Source organism: Xenopus tropicalis, chromosome 3 (genome assembly GCF_000004195.4).
Source record: "Xenopus tropicalis strain Nigerian chromosome 3, UCB_Xtro_10.0, whole genome shotgun sequence".
Classification (NCBI taxonomy): Eukaryota; Metazoa; Chordata; class Amphibia; order Anura; family Pipidae; genus Xenopus; species Xenopus tropicalis.
Window position 1 is genome coordinate 56,884,932 of NC_030679.2, and position 18,944 is coordinate 56,903,875.

Here is an 18,944-nt window from a genome sequence, read left to right on the forward strand (position 1 = left end):
AGTAATAAGGGAGGTGTTGTGGAGAAAATGCAGTGTTCCGGGGCCTACAGCAAGCTTTTTAGTATTTCTCAACCCTTAAGGAGGAAAAACCTATTTCTTGGAAATGTGTTTAAATTATACATTAGCCAGGAACCCACCGGGTTCTCTATAGCAGAGTAAAATATCTTGTGTGCTGCTTTTACTCTAAAAGGACCACAGCATGCTTGGAAGACTTGTGTATTCATATACCAATTCTGCATATTAACAGACAAGTAACCCCATAAACCATTGCTTAGCTGTACTTTGTAGAGTAGACTATATCTACGAAGATTCTTATTCATCCAGGTCATGATATATAGTATCTAAAACATTTTTTTTTATTTTAAACCCAGCAATACTGAGACAAAAGTTGGTGCACCCTACAGACCCAACACCAAAGTGCATGAAAGATAATGTGGTCTATGCTGTCCAGTATAGTAAAGGGTGCTCAGACTTATACAACCTCTCTGTAAGGCCCAACATAAGAGGGCTAACTCCTCCAGACAAGACTCAGTAGTATATCTACATCTCAAGGAAATATGACACTTGTTACTGAGGACAGTAACATGATTATTTTGGACCAAGAAGACGGTTTGAAAGAGGTGTGAAAGAGGCCATTTATGCCAGACTAAAATAAATACACATGCTGTGGTGCCAAAACGCCTTGGACCTACTGAATAAACTTGTGTGTTCCCTAACATCCCTCACCAGCATGGGCATGGGCCAGTCTGGTCCAAAACCTACATAGGATTGCCACCCAACCTGTATTTTACTACCTTGGCTATTAAAAATTACACATAATTGCTTTAATTAAAACACCATGCACAGCAAGCTCACTTTAAATTGACTTACACTGCTGCAAGAGATCCTTGTACCTAACACCAGTCTTGACTAGCTGTAAGTATAGGACTTCCGTTACTGTTGCATCTTGAAATGTTTGTTAGACCAGCTGAATTGTATGCAACTAAAGGGCATATAAGTGTATTTTACCCCTATCTACACACCCCTATTTTACCTTTGCTATCTGGAGCAACTTTGGGAGGCCCACTTATCAACTCTCATTTTTGTGGTTTTAGATGTTTTTGAAACCACAAAAAATAAATATTTTCTCTAAAACCAACTCAAAGCCAAGTGATTTATCAAAACAAGAATGAAAAAAAAACCCAGGAAAAAACCCAAAAAACACACATTTTTCGCATTTTTCAATGAATGGGGCATCCTAAAAATCTGAAAACCTCTAATGCCATGATGAAAGATCTTTCAGTTGGAATCAAGGGCAGCTGCCATTGACTTCTACAGGACTTTGCCATCAAGCCTTTAGATGGTTTATTTTACTTTCAGATTTGTCGCTGTTTAGACATGGTAAATGGCGGAAAAAAAACCTAATTTTTGCGCAAAATAATATGAATCATGAAATAAAAAAGGAATGTTGCCCCCTAAGTTGCTGATTGTGAGCACAATTACAATGGAATTCTGAGAAATAATGTTGCACTGTGAGTAAAAACATTAACTGAACTGATTTTTGCCCTTGTTAACCCAAATATACTGATCTCTGATTTTTTTTGTGGTTGGTTTGCTGTCATAAAGTTTAAATTTGAACTCTGCTGCTTTATAAATAAAGCCTATAATGTTTTTGTGATTGCTGGAAAGCCAGAAAATAGCTGAAGTTTTGCAAATATTGCCATTGTGATTTTTAATAAAATGTCAGTGTTGCGAGAAACTTTATCGGGGGCATTTACTTACCTAGCCGCAGTGTACAAAGTGCAATTTTGAGTGCAATCATCATGATTTCAGTTTTTCTGGCATGATTGCAGATGCAAACGGGTGATTTACTTGACACAATTGCGCTGAGCCTGCCACTGGTGGGGGTCTGGCATAATTTCTAGTATTCTATAAATTCTATTCTGGGGAAAGTGACATGTGCTTCCCATTCTTTCAGCGCAACTGGGCTGTGGCAATTGATGCGTCCAGGGTTCCTTTTCGCCATTTGGTGCAGCAGCAGCCCATTTGAAATGGAAGGCAGGAAGGACTGAAAAGTGCCAAGTACAACTATAAGAAAGAGCAAGGAGCGAATTTTGACACAAGTAAATATAAAGAAAGTGGTGTTACATGCAACTCACTGTGGGGAAAATCAGACATAAATGAGATATTGTATTTTGATATGGCAGCTATCTCTTTTGTTTGCCAGATCAAACCTGCTGGAACTACATTATTTTCATGGAAGGTTGAAAGAGATCTTTTTGTGGAAAATTAGAGATAATTTACTACTCAGTGATATTGTCAATCATTAAATTTTTCTTTTTAAAGCTTTTTAAAATGCTGTTGTATTTATTAACAACGACTTTGACATCCCTCTGGCAGGAACTTTTAGAAGCCTTATAAATAGCCCTAAATATCTAAAACTGGTAAATGATAGGCTGTTTGTGAAGCTGATTTATTAAACACCCACTACACTAGATTTCTTGATTGTAATAATTGCCTTTAAAATAATCTTTGGTGTCAGTCGCGCTTCAGAAATTTGAAAATCATAATTCATACATGTTTGGCCCTTCTTTGATAAGCCACTGTGAATTTTGTTGTGTGCCAAATATGTTTTTCTGTGTATATGTACGTGTATTTGGCTGACTTGTGTCTTGTCAGAAAATTATATAAATAATCTGAGCCTTGTCTGCCTAATTGAAATTGATTGATATGTTAAACAATGTACAAAGCAATGTTGGTTTTCTCTCAACTTTCCTTTATATTTCTGACATCATATTATGTCACATTATTATCTTGGTTTATTTATAAAGTGCCAAGCAGGGTCTGGATAGTACAACAACAAATGACGCAAGCCTCACCCTAAGGGACTCACAGTACTTTTGCCATCATGCTTGTGCTTTGATTATAACCCTTTGATTCATTTCCATCACCAGTTACGCTTCATATGTCTTATGTCTCTGTCATGTAATTCATTTAAGGGAATGTCTAGCTTACTTTTTAAATTATTTTATTATTCTGTTCATGTTCAGTAAAACACATTAGCATACATTATTTGTTCAGGGGGGACAGGATTTGTTCAGCTGAATGTGAGCTGCCATTTCAGTTTATACAATTTTATACAGTGTCCACAAGTTGTAAACTGCTAGAAATGTAATTTGGCTTTACTTTCAAATTACAATCTAGCATAATTCTAGTAATTCCTGTGAAAGTATATATATATATATATATAGAGCTGGTGGGAAGCAGGCACTCACGTCTTTTATATATCAAAATTGCCTGGGTGCAGTATAAAAATACAAATGTTTACAATTGAAACAAAATACTGCACTCACAGGACTTAGTGAAAAAAATAGTGGAGTTTATTGTGAAAAACGTCAATCTAACGTTTTGGCCGTGTCCACAGCCTTTCTCACAGCCTTTCTCTCACATTGAGAAAGGCTGTGGACACGGCCGAAACATTAGATTGACGTTTTTCACAGCGTTTCAGTTCCAAACTGGAACTTTCGTCAGGGATTTGGAACTGAAACGTTGGTCAAAATAAAAACCTCTTATTAATCTTTTTTGATCCTGCGACTGCTTTGTGCAAATCCTGTGTGTGCCGTCACCTCATGCTTTTATAATTATCTTTTTTTTGTAACTTATATTTTTATTAGGTTTTGACAGTGTTGATTGTACAGTAACAATAACAAAAAATAAACATATATATGTTAACAGTGCAGTCTGCACTGGCACCCAGGTATCATCCTTTTCTTATGGTGTTCAGCTTCCTGGCATTTTTGTGTGTATCGAATTAGCCTACACGCTCCCCGATATCGCCCACCCGTAACGTGTATGGGCAACTTTAGTGTGCTCAGTCGTTATTAATCAAGCCATAGGTTTATTTAATCCCCAGATCAGATTCCTGGATTTTCTGCAGTGCCAGACCTACAAGGGAAGGCACCCAAGGCAAACCCCTGTCCCCTATCCTCACGTGGTCCAGCCCCCACCTGCACTCAACACCCCCCCCCCCCAAGATTTGCACACAAAGCCTGTTGCTCCATAGGCACATGCCTTTTTTACCTAAATACCCTTAAATCTGGCCCTGATCCTCTGTATTCTGGTTCCTGATTGCTGTCTTTTCCTGGACCTGGCAGCACCCAAGTAGCTGAGGGTTCTGCCCAAAGCCCAAGTTGGCTTTTACAGGCTGAGGAGCATGCCTAGACTTGACTCCAGTTACTCCACTGGGTTTTGCGTTTGCCTTACATAACAGCGCCTACTTCATAATTTTGGATTCATCTAAATACAGAATTCCCCACAAACGATTTGTCCAAATATCTAATCCAAACCCTAATTTGCAAAATCAAAATTGGTGTCATGTGAACGTAAAAGTCACATGACTAGGGGAAAAAGGTGCAGGAGAAACACTAAGCACTTTTTGTTTCCCAAGAAAAAGAAACATGATAGTGGGTGATGCACTCTGCAAGCTGTGCGCTGCCACATTCTTGGAACAGTTCCTTATGCTGTGTTGCTTTTTATCACAAGTCTAAAAGTTCCCTATAATATACTTGTATCTAGCTGAAATTCTTATATCACTGCTAATCCAAGGGGAAGCAAAAACTCACCAGTGGCGCTTGATAATATGCCACAATATGGGAATAAATTCTTATCCATCTTTTTAAACAGCAATTGAAACATTGCCCTGGATTGACATGCTATTTCTGTTTACATGAGGAAAAACTGTATCCATATGTGCCCCTTGCAGGATGATTAAAGCAAAAATAAATGTCAATATCTATTAACATGTGCTCCTTGCTACCTTGTAATATGATTAAAATAGACAGCAAGAAAAGAAAGCAATAAGGAAGGAATTCTAAGTTAAAAATAGAAACAGAATGTAAAAACTGTGAGAGGTGGGTACGCCTGTTAGAAATATGACAGTATGAAATGTGATAGTTTGAAAAAACAAATAAAAGAAGTGGTACTTCGGGTGAAAAACAATAAGCAAGGTGGGACTGTGAAGACTTGACCTCCCCAACCTTAAACTTGTCATAAACTCCCAGCTGTAAAATAAAGGAGACCAGACACCAAAGCTGTATGGCTAAGGCTCGGTCACAGCTTTATTTAAACTGCATTTTGTCCTTGCCCCTCTTCCTGACACCAATTTTCAACATGGAACCTTATCCAGAGCTGTCAACCCACCTTATTTCTTCAGGAGTCACCTGATTTCTAAGGCTCTCCCCGCTCTCCTGTCCCCCAGCAGAATTCTCACGATTTTACCGGTCTCACGTAGCCGTGCAGTAAATTTCAGGCGCGCATACATCATTTGATGCATTTGCACTTGCATTGGGAGAATGTTTTGGCTTCAGTGCCAATTTTGCGCATGCATGCTGCAGTTCCCTGTACCTGTCATGTTCACATGTTATCCTTGCCTAAAATCATTGCTTCTAATGCCCCTAATATCACAATACTAGCAGAATTATGTATAAAGCAACTGGATTTTCCAAGTTTTCAAGAAAATATTTCCTCACTGGGTAAATAGATAGGCCGTACAAAATACGAAATCTTTCTAATATAGTTAGTTATGCAAAATGCAATCTAGAGCTGAAGTGCACAGATTTCTAACATAATAGCCAGAACACTAACTACTCCTTTACAGCTCTCTAACCTCTTATGTTCACATGGGACATAACTGTTCAGTTAGTTTGTGAGCACACAGGTCAGATTCAAATACAAACTAACTGAACAGTATTGTCCCATATGGCGCCCCTCAAGTCACTGATTGGTTACTGACTGCTAACGGAGGAAGTAGTATTCTGGCTATTATGTTAGACATCTGCCCGCTCCAGCCTTTACAGATTATATTTTTGGCTAACTATAAAGAAAACATTTTTTATTTTGCGCAGTCTATTTAAACAATTTCATTTTTACACTGAACAGTTCCTTTAAGGGTAGTGCAGACACACAGTACAGCTTTAGATGTATTTCTACTAGATACTGTATATCATGACCCAGATGCACAAATATCTTTATAGACTAATACTTTGAAAAAGGCAAGACTGAAAGATGCTCTAGGTAATGGTATTTTATAGGATGACAGATACAAGGAAGTGACTGCAGCAGGCACTGTAAGAGTCATTAGGTACCCCTCCTAAATGTTATTCTTTTCCATGGATTAGTATAAAATACTGGACTAACTGGGGTTTGTGTCTCTGTCTAATGCAAATGGAAGCCATTCATGCAGTGCATTACTGTGGGACCTCTATATATCTGGAGTAGTGACGCACGGAATCCATTATTCTTGGGTTTGGCCAAACCCTGAATCCTTTGTGAAAGATTTGGCTGAATACCGAACTGAATCCAAATGCTAAACTGTATGCACATACATTTTTATTACTTCCATGTTCACGTGACCAAAAGTCACATGATTTTAAAGAGTGGCCAGAAACTTGGATTTTGCCAAATCTGAATTCTGCTGAAAAAGCTTGCAACTTCCCCCAAATCCGGAACGCAATTCTGGATTCACGGGTTGTTATCCACCAGGTGCCACCAGAATGCTGAACATTCCCTTCCCTTTTGCTGCTGACACTTTTTTCTTGAAGATCAGCCACTGAAAATAAGAAAGATCATCAGCTGCATTGTTGCATTGTTGCAACCAGACACATGCCTAGCATGGTACAAGATGTTAAAATCAAGGAAACAATATATTAAATCGCACAGCAAAGCAAGCAATGGGATAGCAAAAAAAGCAGTGGGTCATGACTGAAAAACATGCAGACTTGGGGTGGGAGAATCTTAAAATGCTAAATTTTGGGGAGAAAACCATGGTAAATTGCACACTATGCTGTGTTTGTAAATATACCATTGCATCTCTTTTTGATAAAACCAACACGTTGCAGCTAGATCTGCCAGACACCAGCAAATCATTTTGTGTGCATTTCCTTTTCTCTTTTTGTGCTTATTTCTGTATGTGACACATTGTAGCAAGGCCTACCACATTGCAGCTCCTTAGGAAAAGACGGACACAATATCACATTTGACAGGTTCCACTTCAACCAGTAGGATTGGAGGCTGATTTGGAGAATATCTGGTCAGGGCCATTGGGAGAATAGATACTGTATCTAGATGGCAAAAAATTCATGGAGAAGTCGCCACCATGTTTGGAAGAAATTTGCAACATGGGAGCCCTTTTTTCTATGAAGAACAGTCGAAGCATTGTGGAAATACGTTTCTGTAACAATGTAGGGCAATGTATATTCAATTGCAGAGTTTACTAATCAAACTTTTTGCCTCAACCTCAGTCTTATTACTAATTACACTTGAACTCCGCCTGGCTCTAAACTTATCCTGTTTACTGGACCTCGAAACCCTCCTGCTTCTTCCCTACGGCACTCTACTCTCTATTGCATTCTTAGAGGCTGTCGTGGATATGGTGAGAGGAACTATTGATCCATTGAACGCCACTAAAAAGATTCCTAACACACACAGGCTAAAAACACTATCCCTGTCTTCTCTAGCTGTTTAGTTCATTGACCAAGATCTGTTGGAGGGAAAAGCAAGGTCTGCCTTCACTGTTCTAAGTGGCTTGATGGCTGAAAAAAAACCTAATATTTGTATGCCAGTTCAGGCAGTTCAGTGAAACAACATGTCAACCAAAAGGAATGAAAGCATCAAGCTCATATAGTCAAAGAATCTGAAGAACGAAGATTGTGCCAGTTTGCTAACCTCACCCCCAGAGATCAATAATGAAGCAATGTAAGCAATCTCAGATGCAAGGTCTGTGGTAGTTAGGGAAATTACTCACATGCTTCTTCATGCCTTGATCACGTACTCTCTATGATCACCTGGTGCAACAATCAGCATTGTCTTTGTTATTTCACATGTAAGTGCGCTGTCCTTAAACAAACACATCATTCATTGCCAATAAGAGTACAAAGCAACTAGTGTGAGAGATTACAGTTGTGGTTAACAAAGCTCATTAGAATTGAGAAATAGCACACCTACACAATTCCAACACACTGTGAAGCATTAGTTGCTGAACCAAGTATAAACTAACAACCAAGAAAGTCTACAGCATCTGCACTGAATGAGCAAATTGTCATGGTGTCTGTTATTTCTGCTGATTTGTGGATACTCACCTCTGCCTAAAGCTACACACATAATAACAAGCATGTCCATATTTCAGGCACGTCTCTGGAGAGATCAAAAAATTTAGGTTGTAAAAAACTAAAATATGTACCTTGGTCAGAACTGCGCCGGGCAGTATACGAAGAGAACATAGTGATTTAGTTCAGTTGCTTGGAAGTGGTTTGTAAATATAGACCTCAAAAGGGTACAGAGCTGCACAAAGAGTTGATTATGATTTACATGGAGGTCAGAATCCTTTATCTTGCTATGATTATGACAAATTGCAACAGGACAGTGGGGAAACTTGCACAAAGTTCACATATTGTGTGTAGTAGATTCATTTTTTCTAACATTTCAGAAAGTTTTTTGTGGTTTTTGTTAAATTTCCACGAAAAAATTGTACTTTGCGCAAAGAATGCAAACATTGCGGAATTTGTTAACGCTTTGGTTACACTTTCCTCAGGACTATCTTTACGCCAGGTTTGATCTGTTGAGTGCCTGCCATAGAGTACTAAAGAAGGTTTCAAAAACCAGAAAGGTTTTTGTGGCTTAATAAACTTTTCGTCACGAAAATATTGTGACTTTCGGAAAGCAATTGCGATATTTTCGTACGAACGATTAAAGCATTTTTGTGACATTTTAGAACTTCAGAAACTATCATGGTTACTCCAAATTTATATCTTATTGTGGTTTAAACCCAGAAAAAAAATCGGATCTTAGTAAATGTGCCCCCAAGTGTTCATGGCCTCATGCAAATAATATTAACATTTGATCACAAAGTGGTCTTTCTGCCCCTTAATATATTCTCCAATATGTTATAGCTTTACTACAGCAAGTGCCTTTTAATTCATAGCTGCAGTTACCATCTGCAGAGATCATTGATACCAGGAAATAAAATTGGTCATTGCATCCACTTCTTCCCCATCGATTTGCAGAGAGCTGTATCTTACAACCAGTTTTTGATTTCATCTTCCACTTTCAACAACAGGCTCCTCAAGTTCAAATTCAAACATTAGCCTCCAATTAGTATAAAAAAAGAATATGTAACTAGAATGAAATTTCCATTCCTTATAGAGCTTCTTTCTACCCTCATGCTCCGGCTGGCAGTTAGGGCTGCATTCTTAGAGCCCCTTATTAACGACAGGTCCCTGCCATTAGGAATGGGTCAAAGAGCATGGCAGGGGGTGTAAAGTAACAGTATTTACAAACTTGATCAGGTCAGACTGATGGTTTATTTTTGAAACTCCCACCCTGTTTGGACACTTCATACAAAAAGCAACACCGCTGTGCTTAATCCATAAATTGCAATTGAAGTTTGATATCACTACAGCTGAATAACCAGTCAGTGAAGCAAGCAGCACAAGGTAAATTAACTGATAATTGGTGCAGAAGTTCTAAAATGAAACTTGCTGCGGGTTTCCAGGGTGAGACCCATCCTACCTTTATGACAGTGTCTGCCCTCCAGCTATTAGTGCACCACTTTTCTAGCTGCGGTAAAGAGCGTTCCTACAGACCTTGCAGTCATTTTCACTCCTGCAGGAGAGAAGCTATCTCTGACTTTAACCCTTTGCCAGAGAAGAGACAGGTAAAGCCAATAAAGCATCAAGAAAAGAGACTGCTCTTATAGTGCCACAATGGCTTGCTATAAAGCATCTGCCCTGCCAGGTCACAGGAGCAGACTGGTACAAATTTGGAGACAGAAGCCCTAAAATCATACCACCCAGCATCTGAAAAATGGAAAGAGGGACAAAAAGAAATGAAATTATCTTGACCACGCCCATTTTGCAACCACACCCCCTAAGTTCCACTCCCATTTTACTAAATTTGGCAGGTTATTTAACGTTTGAACACACTTCTGGGGGTTCGGGGGTCAGTTTATGTGTTATTACAGTTTTGCTAATGCAGGTGATATTGCCCTTTAAGCTGCAAGTCTCAATTACACCGAGAGACCTGTTTAGCTTATTAGTTACATTTATATCTAAGTGCAGGTGTAGCTTGTTAACTTTCTGGGCTCTCTGGCATAAGCTACTTTTTAAATAAGTTTGTATCTTTTTTAGACTTTTCAGTAAGAATCTGGGACTGCGGGCCGAGTTGTAAAATTGGGACAGTTGGAAAATCTGCTAAAATGGCTCCTCTCCCCCAGAAAGAAAGAGGTAATAGGGACCTTACTATAACCTGGATAATAATTATGACCTTCACTATTCAGCTGGGCTTTAAGATATGTATTCAAATTGGTCAGCAACTCAGTTGTGAAATTTGACTGTAATAAATACTGATGAGTGATACTAGGATGTTTTGCTTTATGAAAAAATATGCAAAACCTGGAAAAGTAGCTGAAGTGCATTGGAGTCAATGGGAAGGCGAAATTACATTGCAGTTAAGGCATTTTAGCTCTGCACTTGCTATTTAATTTCCACTGAATTTTCTTCATAGACATAAAAAAGGCTCAATGTTCCCAATTTCTTCCAAACACAGCACCTGAATAGCTTCTTAAATGGACAGAGGGTACAACAACATCTTAGATAGACAGTGGAAGGGCTGGGAAGGGCTCCCATCATATTGATTCACAAATATTTTTGCAAAAGGCTAAAGCAAAACCTGAAAAACTGTATAAGGCAAAAATGTTCCTTCACTCCTAGTAATATGTTTATACTGTTTGTCGGGCCTACAACCGCATCCTGCACTGCACCCCAATTTGGGTAAACCAGTTTTTAATTTTTGGGTACAAAGATTAATACTGACACTCTGAAGTTTAACAAGCTTACTACAGAATTCACTCATAATTCCTGCTCTGCCACCTTTAAAGTCTGGGTCAAATTGGAATATTTTTAAATATATTTTAACCCATTCAATGCTATACAATCATGTCAAAAACATAGACATATGAGCTTTCTCGATACCAGGTCTCCTAGTATGTACAAAAAGGACATTTAAACAGCAAATTCCTTTTGAGGCATCAGATAACTGTTTATTCAAACTTTATATATTATTAGGTACTTGGAAAAGCTAAAATCTGAAAATATTGGGACACATGTAGCCGCAACAAAAGCCAGGTCCTTCATTTCTGGGGTGATGTTACCTGAAACATCCATTCATAGAGTATATCAGATTCAAATGACTATATTATCATGTGAGTAGTGAATTTACAAGACTAACTGAATTCACTGAAGTTTGAGAGAAGAACATGCCACTGAATAAGCAAAGTCCCAGTGTAAATAAAGTATCACTAAACATGCAGGATAAGGAATTATTGGCCTACTACAGGCAAACAGTTGCACACTACTGCTTGGAGCCATTGAGCCGACTGGGGGCCATAAACATACAAACATCTTGGCAGGTCACAACCAGCTCCATGGGGTCCGTGTGTATGTGTTTTTTGTATGAAAAGTAATTTATGCAAGCTATCAGCATTCCTCAAGAAGCTAAAGAGGAAGATACAGAAATAGCTCAGAAGGAGGAAGCGGGTAACTTCTTCTTTCCAATTAAATCACTTTAACAAACATCTATTTTGCTCTTCATATTGTTACCATTTATATTTTCCCTAAACTGCTAATTCGTTTTACACTATCATCTGTCAAAACAAACACTGACAGAGGTTTATTTCATAGCCTATTTAACAACTGGAATCTTCTTGAACATTTTGGCAAAAGATGTGATTTTTATCTGGTTAGTCATTTTTATCATGATATTTTGTTGCTCATCTGTAGAGGATATGATTCATCATAAGTATTTCATGCTTGATCTCCTTGGATATAATTACACATTCTGCAGACAGTCATTTGGCTGCGTTCTAATTAAGATCAAGAGTTATGGAGCAGATTCTGATCAAATGTGAAGTGACACAAGGGTGACCTTTGCTTTCCCCTCTCATCTCTGAATTAGAGGCATTTTCTCAAGGGTCATTGTGGGTTTAGTACTACAAGATATAGAATCCTACAGACAGCTTGCAAGAAAATGATTATGGTGAATATTAGTCTGAAGCATAGATCCTTAAGGAAATGAAACCGATGAACAGTATTGACCCAATGGAACCATTAGTTGGTATTCAGTTAGTGGGATGCTTTGTTTGCTATTCAGTAAAACAGCAGTTGGTTTTATGAATGAAAATAAATGGTTAAAGGACAAGGAAAAGATTAATCACTGGGGGTGCCAATTTGCTAGACACACCCCAGTGATTATTCTATAACCTTAGACCTTGGGATTATGAACCTCTTTGTTGAAAATGCAGCAGCCCAGAGTACTGTTCTACTGAGCTCAGCGCCACTATCGTGAGACAAGTCCCAGGGATCCAATCCTGCAGTTGTGCACATGTCAAACTTCAACTTAAATAAAAGCTAAAATGATTCTCTACTGTGCATACTCGGAAACAATATGGTGTAGAACTTGCTAGAATAGTACCCCAGGCCAGTGCATATTTCAGCAAATATGGTTTTAGGTTAGTAACTACAAATGCTTGATCACTGGTGGGGTGCCTAACTAATTGGAACCCCCAGTGATTAAGCTTTTTCTTGTACTGGACTGAAGTAAACAGCGGGCACTTTAAGAGGATTAGCCACATAATAATAAAAAAAAAATCTCAGTTTAGCTTCTCTGTGTATTTATTTTATGAATGTTTCTTACATATGGGTGCCTCTATAACAGGTATAGCATGGGAATATATCATGAGCAGGAAGGTACAACATTGCCTAAGCACCCAGAAAAAAGATATATAAGTTAGCTCTGACTGATTACAAGATGCCTTAGTATAACAATTTATTCTATACATACAACATAAGATACAAAGGCATACAGGCAGATATTTGCTTTATCTGGCCATCCCTGAAGCTATCAGTTCAATGATTGGATAAAAATGGGAGCATATGCAGATGCATTGAGAGAGGACTGCATCAATGGGTAGAACATGCAATCTGAAAAGGCACAGGTTTTATAGCTGATACGCTCAGTAAAATATAATGGTGTTCTACAGAACTTATCTGTTATTTGCTATGTAACCCATGCTATTTAGCCTTATTTCAATTTGAATAGCTACCATATGGCTATACAGCAGCTTATTTATATAAACTATAGTAGCCTTTCTGAAGCAAACAGATCAGTTTTACTAGTGCAGGGCAATTGTACATTATATACAAATTACTTTGATACCTTTTAATTTTTTGGTGTTACTGTTCCTTTAAAAAGATCTAGTCTCCATTAACAGCCAGATGTAAATAGAGAGCTGGGGAGAGTTAAACAGAGCCTTGAGATAGAAGACTGAATATAGGGGCTCTGTAATTACCTGCAGCCAATGGCTGGCATTAATTATAATGTAACCATTCTGAAATAGCACACATCACACAAAAAGTTACTGTAGCATAAGGTTTAACAATCTAGGATACATGATCTAGATGCTATTCTCATTTTTTGCATCAGTCTGCCTACCTGCACTACTGTAACACAACAGTTGGCATCTCTTCCAGTAATGGATTCTTTCTCATGATGCAGAGACAGAGTACAGCAGAAAAGCACAAAAGAACCCTACACAGGCACCTCAGATGCCACAGTATATTTATGGAATATTGTATTAGTGTGCAAATACACAATATACCAGACACTGGGACACAGGGCAGATTAGTTTAGAATCCAGAGATTGTCACCTTAAAGGGCTATAAAAGCCCCCTTAACTAGCACTGCCTTGACCCCCCTCACCTCTCCCTTATTGTGTAGTTTCTAACTTTAAACACTGTCACTAAGTTCAACCTAAAAGAGCAGAGTAGTGCAGCTGCATACCTGGCTGTCATCTTCCCTGCAAGCGAACTTCGGGTCTCACCGCCGACACGGACCTTGCTTGCGCATGCGTAGTTAGAGGTAGCAGGAAATCCTCTTCAATTGCGCATGTGCATGCAGGTTAGGTGTCAGCGGTGAGACCCGAAGAGTCTTCAGTTAGTAAGAAGATGTCGGACAGGTATGCAGCTGTACTACTCTGCTCTTTTAGGTTGAACTTAGTGATAGGGACAGTGTTTAAAGTTAGAAACTACGCGATAAGGAAGAGGTGGGGGGGTCAAGGCAGTGATAGTTAAGGTTTTTTTTTATAGCCCGTGGGGTGTAATTCTGCTTTAAGGTGGGCATATCGGTAAAAGATCACCATTCGTCTTCATATGTATGGCCAGCATGAAGTACGGTTGCCACCTGGCCGGGGCCAGTATTACAAATCTACCGGCAATTCACTTGATAAATTTGAAATATCTTATTGTTCTGCTTTTTCCTCCCCCAATTCTTGTTTAAACTTACCTTTTCTGTTCTGATTGTCCTAAATCCTACATCATCACCCGCCAACCCTACTGTAAAGTATTGGTTGAACTATACATTTAATGTGAAGGATTGCTCTACCCCAATAGGAAAAGGTAAAAACAAGTGCCATAATGTGGCCACAAGAAAAACTTATGGGCTCATACCTAAGCCACAGGAAGAAACTGTATATTGTTTAACACACAGATATCTTTTCTTAAGAGATAGAGACTTGAGAAAACCAACAAACAGATTTACATTAAATCTCTAGTGAGGAAACAGACATCTCATAGGATTGCACCACAATGAAACCTGTAAAGCTGTTTTTTGTGCAGAAGGGAAAAGAGGAAGATACTGTTTAGCAGTAAAAACCTCAGCAAGCCAGCAAGAATACACCTGCTGCAACTGAGACTACACACTGTGTCTGCACAGAGGTAGAGAAATACTGTGACTGTAGGAAGATTTTAGAGCTCAAGGTTAAAGACCATTCTACTTGTGAGTTTCTACTAAACAAGGAATCCATCTGTTGTTTTCTGTCACAAGTATTCCTAGTGGAAGGCTAAAGGTGGCCATACACAGGCAGATTGTAGCTGCCGATATCGGTCCCTTAGACTGATTCGGCAGCTTATTGGCCCATGTAGGGGCACAAATGACAGACCTGCCCAACCGACATCTGGCCTGAAATCAGGCAGATATCGATTGGGCAGGTTAAAATTGTGCCTATTACCGGCGTTCAAATTTGATAGTTTGGCCCAGGGCCAGAGGACCAAATTAGCCTGGATTTACCTGTAGGTGGGGATATCGGGAGAAGTTCCGCTCGTTTGGCGACCTCGTCAGGCGAGCGGATCTTAACATGTGTGGCCACCTTAAGAAAGTCACAGATAGTCTCAGGAACACCAACTGCACAAATACGATTGTTGACACTGTGCCGACATAGTGGATTATCTCTGTTATCAGGGAGATACTTATATGGGCTATAGTGCTAAAGCAATCAAGACAGAGATGCAGTTATGGGGATGATTATTGGATACCACAGGATTAGCCCCATGGAGGAAGAAGTGGTTAAATGGCAACTTTTTTGTATTGGAGGATGGCCCCAAATGTCCTCCTGAGCGTATTATAATACTATGTATACCTCTAATAAAGCTGTCTTGTATATATCTAGTCAGGGGTGGAACTTACTTGATTTTAGTAAGTATTTAGTGACTTACTCACTATGGGCAAGAATCATATACCCCTAGTTGAGACACTATATGCTTATTATTATTAATATTTATTTATAAAGCGCCAACATATTCCACAGCTCTGTTATACAAGCATATTAATACGGCAGATCCAACCCTGTAGCCACTGAGTCCTTACATCACTACACGTGTATTCTTTAATCCTCGAATCTGCCCGCACATGCTGTTCATTGGCGAAAGCCTTGAACACATGAGCATCGGAGCCCATGCCTTTGGGTAGGACTCCCACACAATGATTCAATAACATCAGTTTGAATATTGTGCATCTTGGAACATCAAACGGGGGGCTAATTTAGCACCAAGGTTAGGACCCTGGGTACACAAAAGCAAAACAAAGAAAGAAGCAAAAAATTTGCTTCTAGTTTATCAAGATTCAAAATATGACAAGGGAAATCCTACCTTCATGCCGAGTAGCACAAAAAACAACATTGGTGAGAAGGAAGTCAGCTGGTTTTATAGGTCATGGGTAATTTGGCCCTACTTTCTTGTGAGGATGGGGCAGTACTACCCATGTGTACTGACATTGAATTATAACGGGTCCCATTATTTATAACTTAGAATAAAGTAAGAATTGTGCAAAACAGAAACAATAGCATTTTATTTTTTCATGGAAATATATTTCAATATAAATTAAGCTTTCAAAACAATACAGAATACAAAACAAATAAGACCATTTTGCAGAGTGTATATGTGGCATATGCTCATGGTTGGAAAACTTTAATGCCATGCTTGCAGCACGTAAAGGCAAAAAAGTTTCACAATTTCATTTAGCAGACTGTAAAGTGCATTTTACAATGTAATATTTATATTTAAAGGACGACACTTAAAACACTTCAAGGTTATAAGGTATTGTAGTTTTGGACTGTACCTTCAATGCATAACAAATAATTTATTTATAGCATTGCCCGGGGAGTGTGAACCAATCCAGCTATCGCTAGACCTTAAGGCAGCCTATATCTTCACATTGTCACCATAAAACATTCATTGAATTTTATATTTCCAGATGTTTTCAAAAATGAAGGAAGCAGAATAGGATGCTAAGAAAATGTGAACTGTCCGGCTGAATAATATTCTCCACCAAGTACTGTACACATGGAATCAACGAGGAATCATCAGGCTTTCCCTGTCTGTCCTTTACCCACTGTGCCCAATAAAGTACATTTTTGTGCATGTGAAGATTCACAGGGTGTCTCCTTTCTTCTCATTTGCAGTCCTGCTTCAGCATCTCCATTACCTTCTTTCCGAGAGCTGGTTTCCAAAGCTGGACAAAACTTTTCATATTGACGATAAGACGGCCTGTCCGTATGTCTTCATATCCAGCCACAAGGTATTCCAGGCCTAGAAAGCAGAATAATAAACACACAAAATTAATTTTCAATTTAATCTTATGCATCTTATGGTTCATTGACTTTTCTAGTCCAGTGTCCCCTTTTGATGCCCCTTAGCTCGTAACAAGATTCCCCAGTAGCTCCCAGCGCTGTATTTAGGGCTGATGCCACCCTAGGCAGTGAACCTAAATACGCCAACAGCTTGCAAAAGTGAAGCCTTGCGCACAGCTGTACATGATGTCACTTAACCCCCGTGTGATGTCACTTCCACCACAAATGTGCCTGGCGACCCCTCCCCCCTTAGATCTGCCACCAGATTTACACAGGTAGTCTCTAGTGGCAGCTGGGGAGATTTTTTATTTTTCTTTAAAATAAAATTATTGAATATATAGGCACCCATTAAAGCTAGGCACAGGCTCTTGGGCACCTATATATAAATAGCTCCCTTTTTTTTTTTTTGCTGATTTGCAGTACATGCTCTGGGCTGCTGTCATTTACCTAGTTTACCTGACTTATACATCATATACACTGTATAAAATGCACAATACAAGGCTGATTAGTAAACAGATTGACACTACATGGCAGCATAGGATCCAGTACACTCTGCAGAATTTATTAATAACCAGCACTTTATGTGCTCCTATGACAGATGTTACCTCATATTTTTCTAATGTTTTGATGATTACCAACAACCCCTTAGCTAAGTTTCTCAACTGCAGCCCAGAGCATGCTGAGAACAGGGCAGTGTTCCTGGCACTCAAAATATGGCCATCCATTCATGATGGAGAGCTGCTGTGGAGGAATTTGAAGATATGGGCCATTACATGCAGCATTTATAGCAATATTCAATGTTCGTTTAGTTCTCATTCAGGCAGTCCCCCATCTACTTTGTTGGGCCTCAATAGAGGGGCCAGACTCAGAGTTTGGGAACTTCTTCATTAAATTGTCATTTAAATCAGAAAAAAACAATGTACTGTTTATTATTATGTAAATATGCAAAATTTGTGCAGAATTCCTAATGCAATGAAAATAAACCCAAGTTCCAGTTTTGTTTTTTTAAGCTGTTGTTTTACTGTTGAAGTCTGTCTCAGTGCCTGGCTAACTTACAAGTGAGTAAAAGTGCCTGCGCACGGACAGTGATCACTTACACTAGTGGGGAAAGGTTATGGAATGAGAAATGTTGTTGTGAAAATGTAAGATTTGCTCATAAACTATTGTTCGTCAGATATACTGTAGAAATAATTTACACACATGGCTGCAGAACTAATATTTACCAGGATTTAAGATGGGACATGTACACCCTCTGTTAGTCCAAGATTCTGGATAAAGCGTTCTCTTTCCACGAAGAATCTTTAGCTTTGACATTTTTAACACCTTTTTAATTTTAACGTTGACCTCTGCATGCGAGCCTTTATCATGGGCTGACAGAATCTTCACTTTTAGCACTATTGAGAAAAAAAAGCGTAACGTGACACAAATGCACAAAATATCTTGCCAAATACAAATATACTGTTCCTCTTTTGGAAAATAACAGCTCTGTGGTTTTGCAGCGATAAAGGTAAGTTACTAGATCCCAGCGTTATATGACATTTTAGTCTATATAGAAACTTAGGTAGGAAGAATTCAAATAAAAGGGGAACTACCATACTGCAGACCCCACAAACCTGGCTCACTGTCCCAGACTCCCCTACGACTGTGGGTTGTGCTGTATGGTTGTTACACCACTGTGGCAGTGGGCGGTCAATGTGGGCAAAATGTGTGATGTCTCTCTAAAATGTGCATGCATGACCTGCCTCCCCACCCTCCCCACAGAACCAATTGTCCCTGAGATCCTGCATTCCTAATCCTCACCCAAAAGTACCTGAGCACTAATAAATACTGTTTACACTGGTGGGAAGTAAGCTGGAGTAGGGAACAGTTCATTTTGTAGAACAGTAACACCAAAAAATGAAAGTGTTAAAGTAATTATAATACAATGCATTGTTCCCCTGCACTGGTAACATTT

At 39.0% G+C, this 18,944-nt stretch overlaps 1 protein-coding gene across 1 annotated transcript in view; it reads right to left on the bottom strand.

Annotated features, from left to right (window-relative positions):
* Positions 1-16,182: 16,182 nt before the first annotated feature.
* The window catches only part of ntn4 (netrin 4), a 108,419-nt gene continuing 105,657 nt past the window's right edge, over positions 16,183-18,944 (bottom strand). Inside the window, exons 9-10 of the mRNA XM_031898913.1 lie at positions 18,214-18,384; positions 16,183-16,949 (exon numbers count right to left, since the gene is read on the bottom strand). Coding sequence (XP_031754773.1) covers positions 16,813-16,949; positions 18,214-18,384 — 308 coding nt within the window. The 3' untranslated portion in view covers positions 16,183-16,812. The remainder of the gene's footprint in view (positions 16,950-18,213; positions 18,385-18,944) is intronic.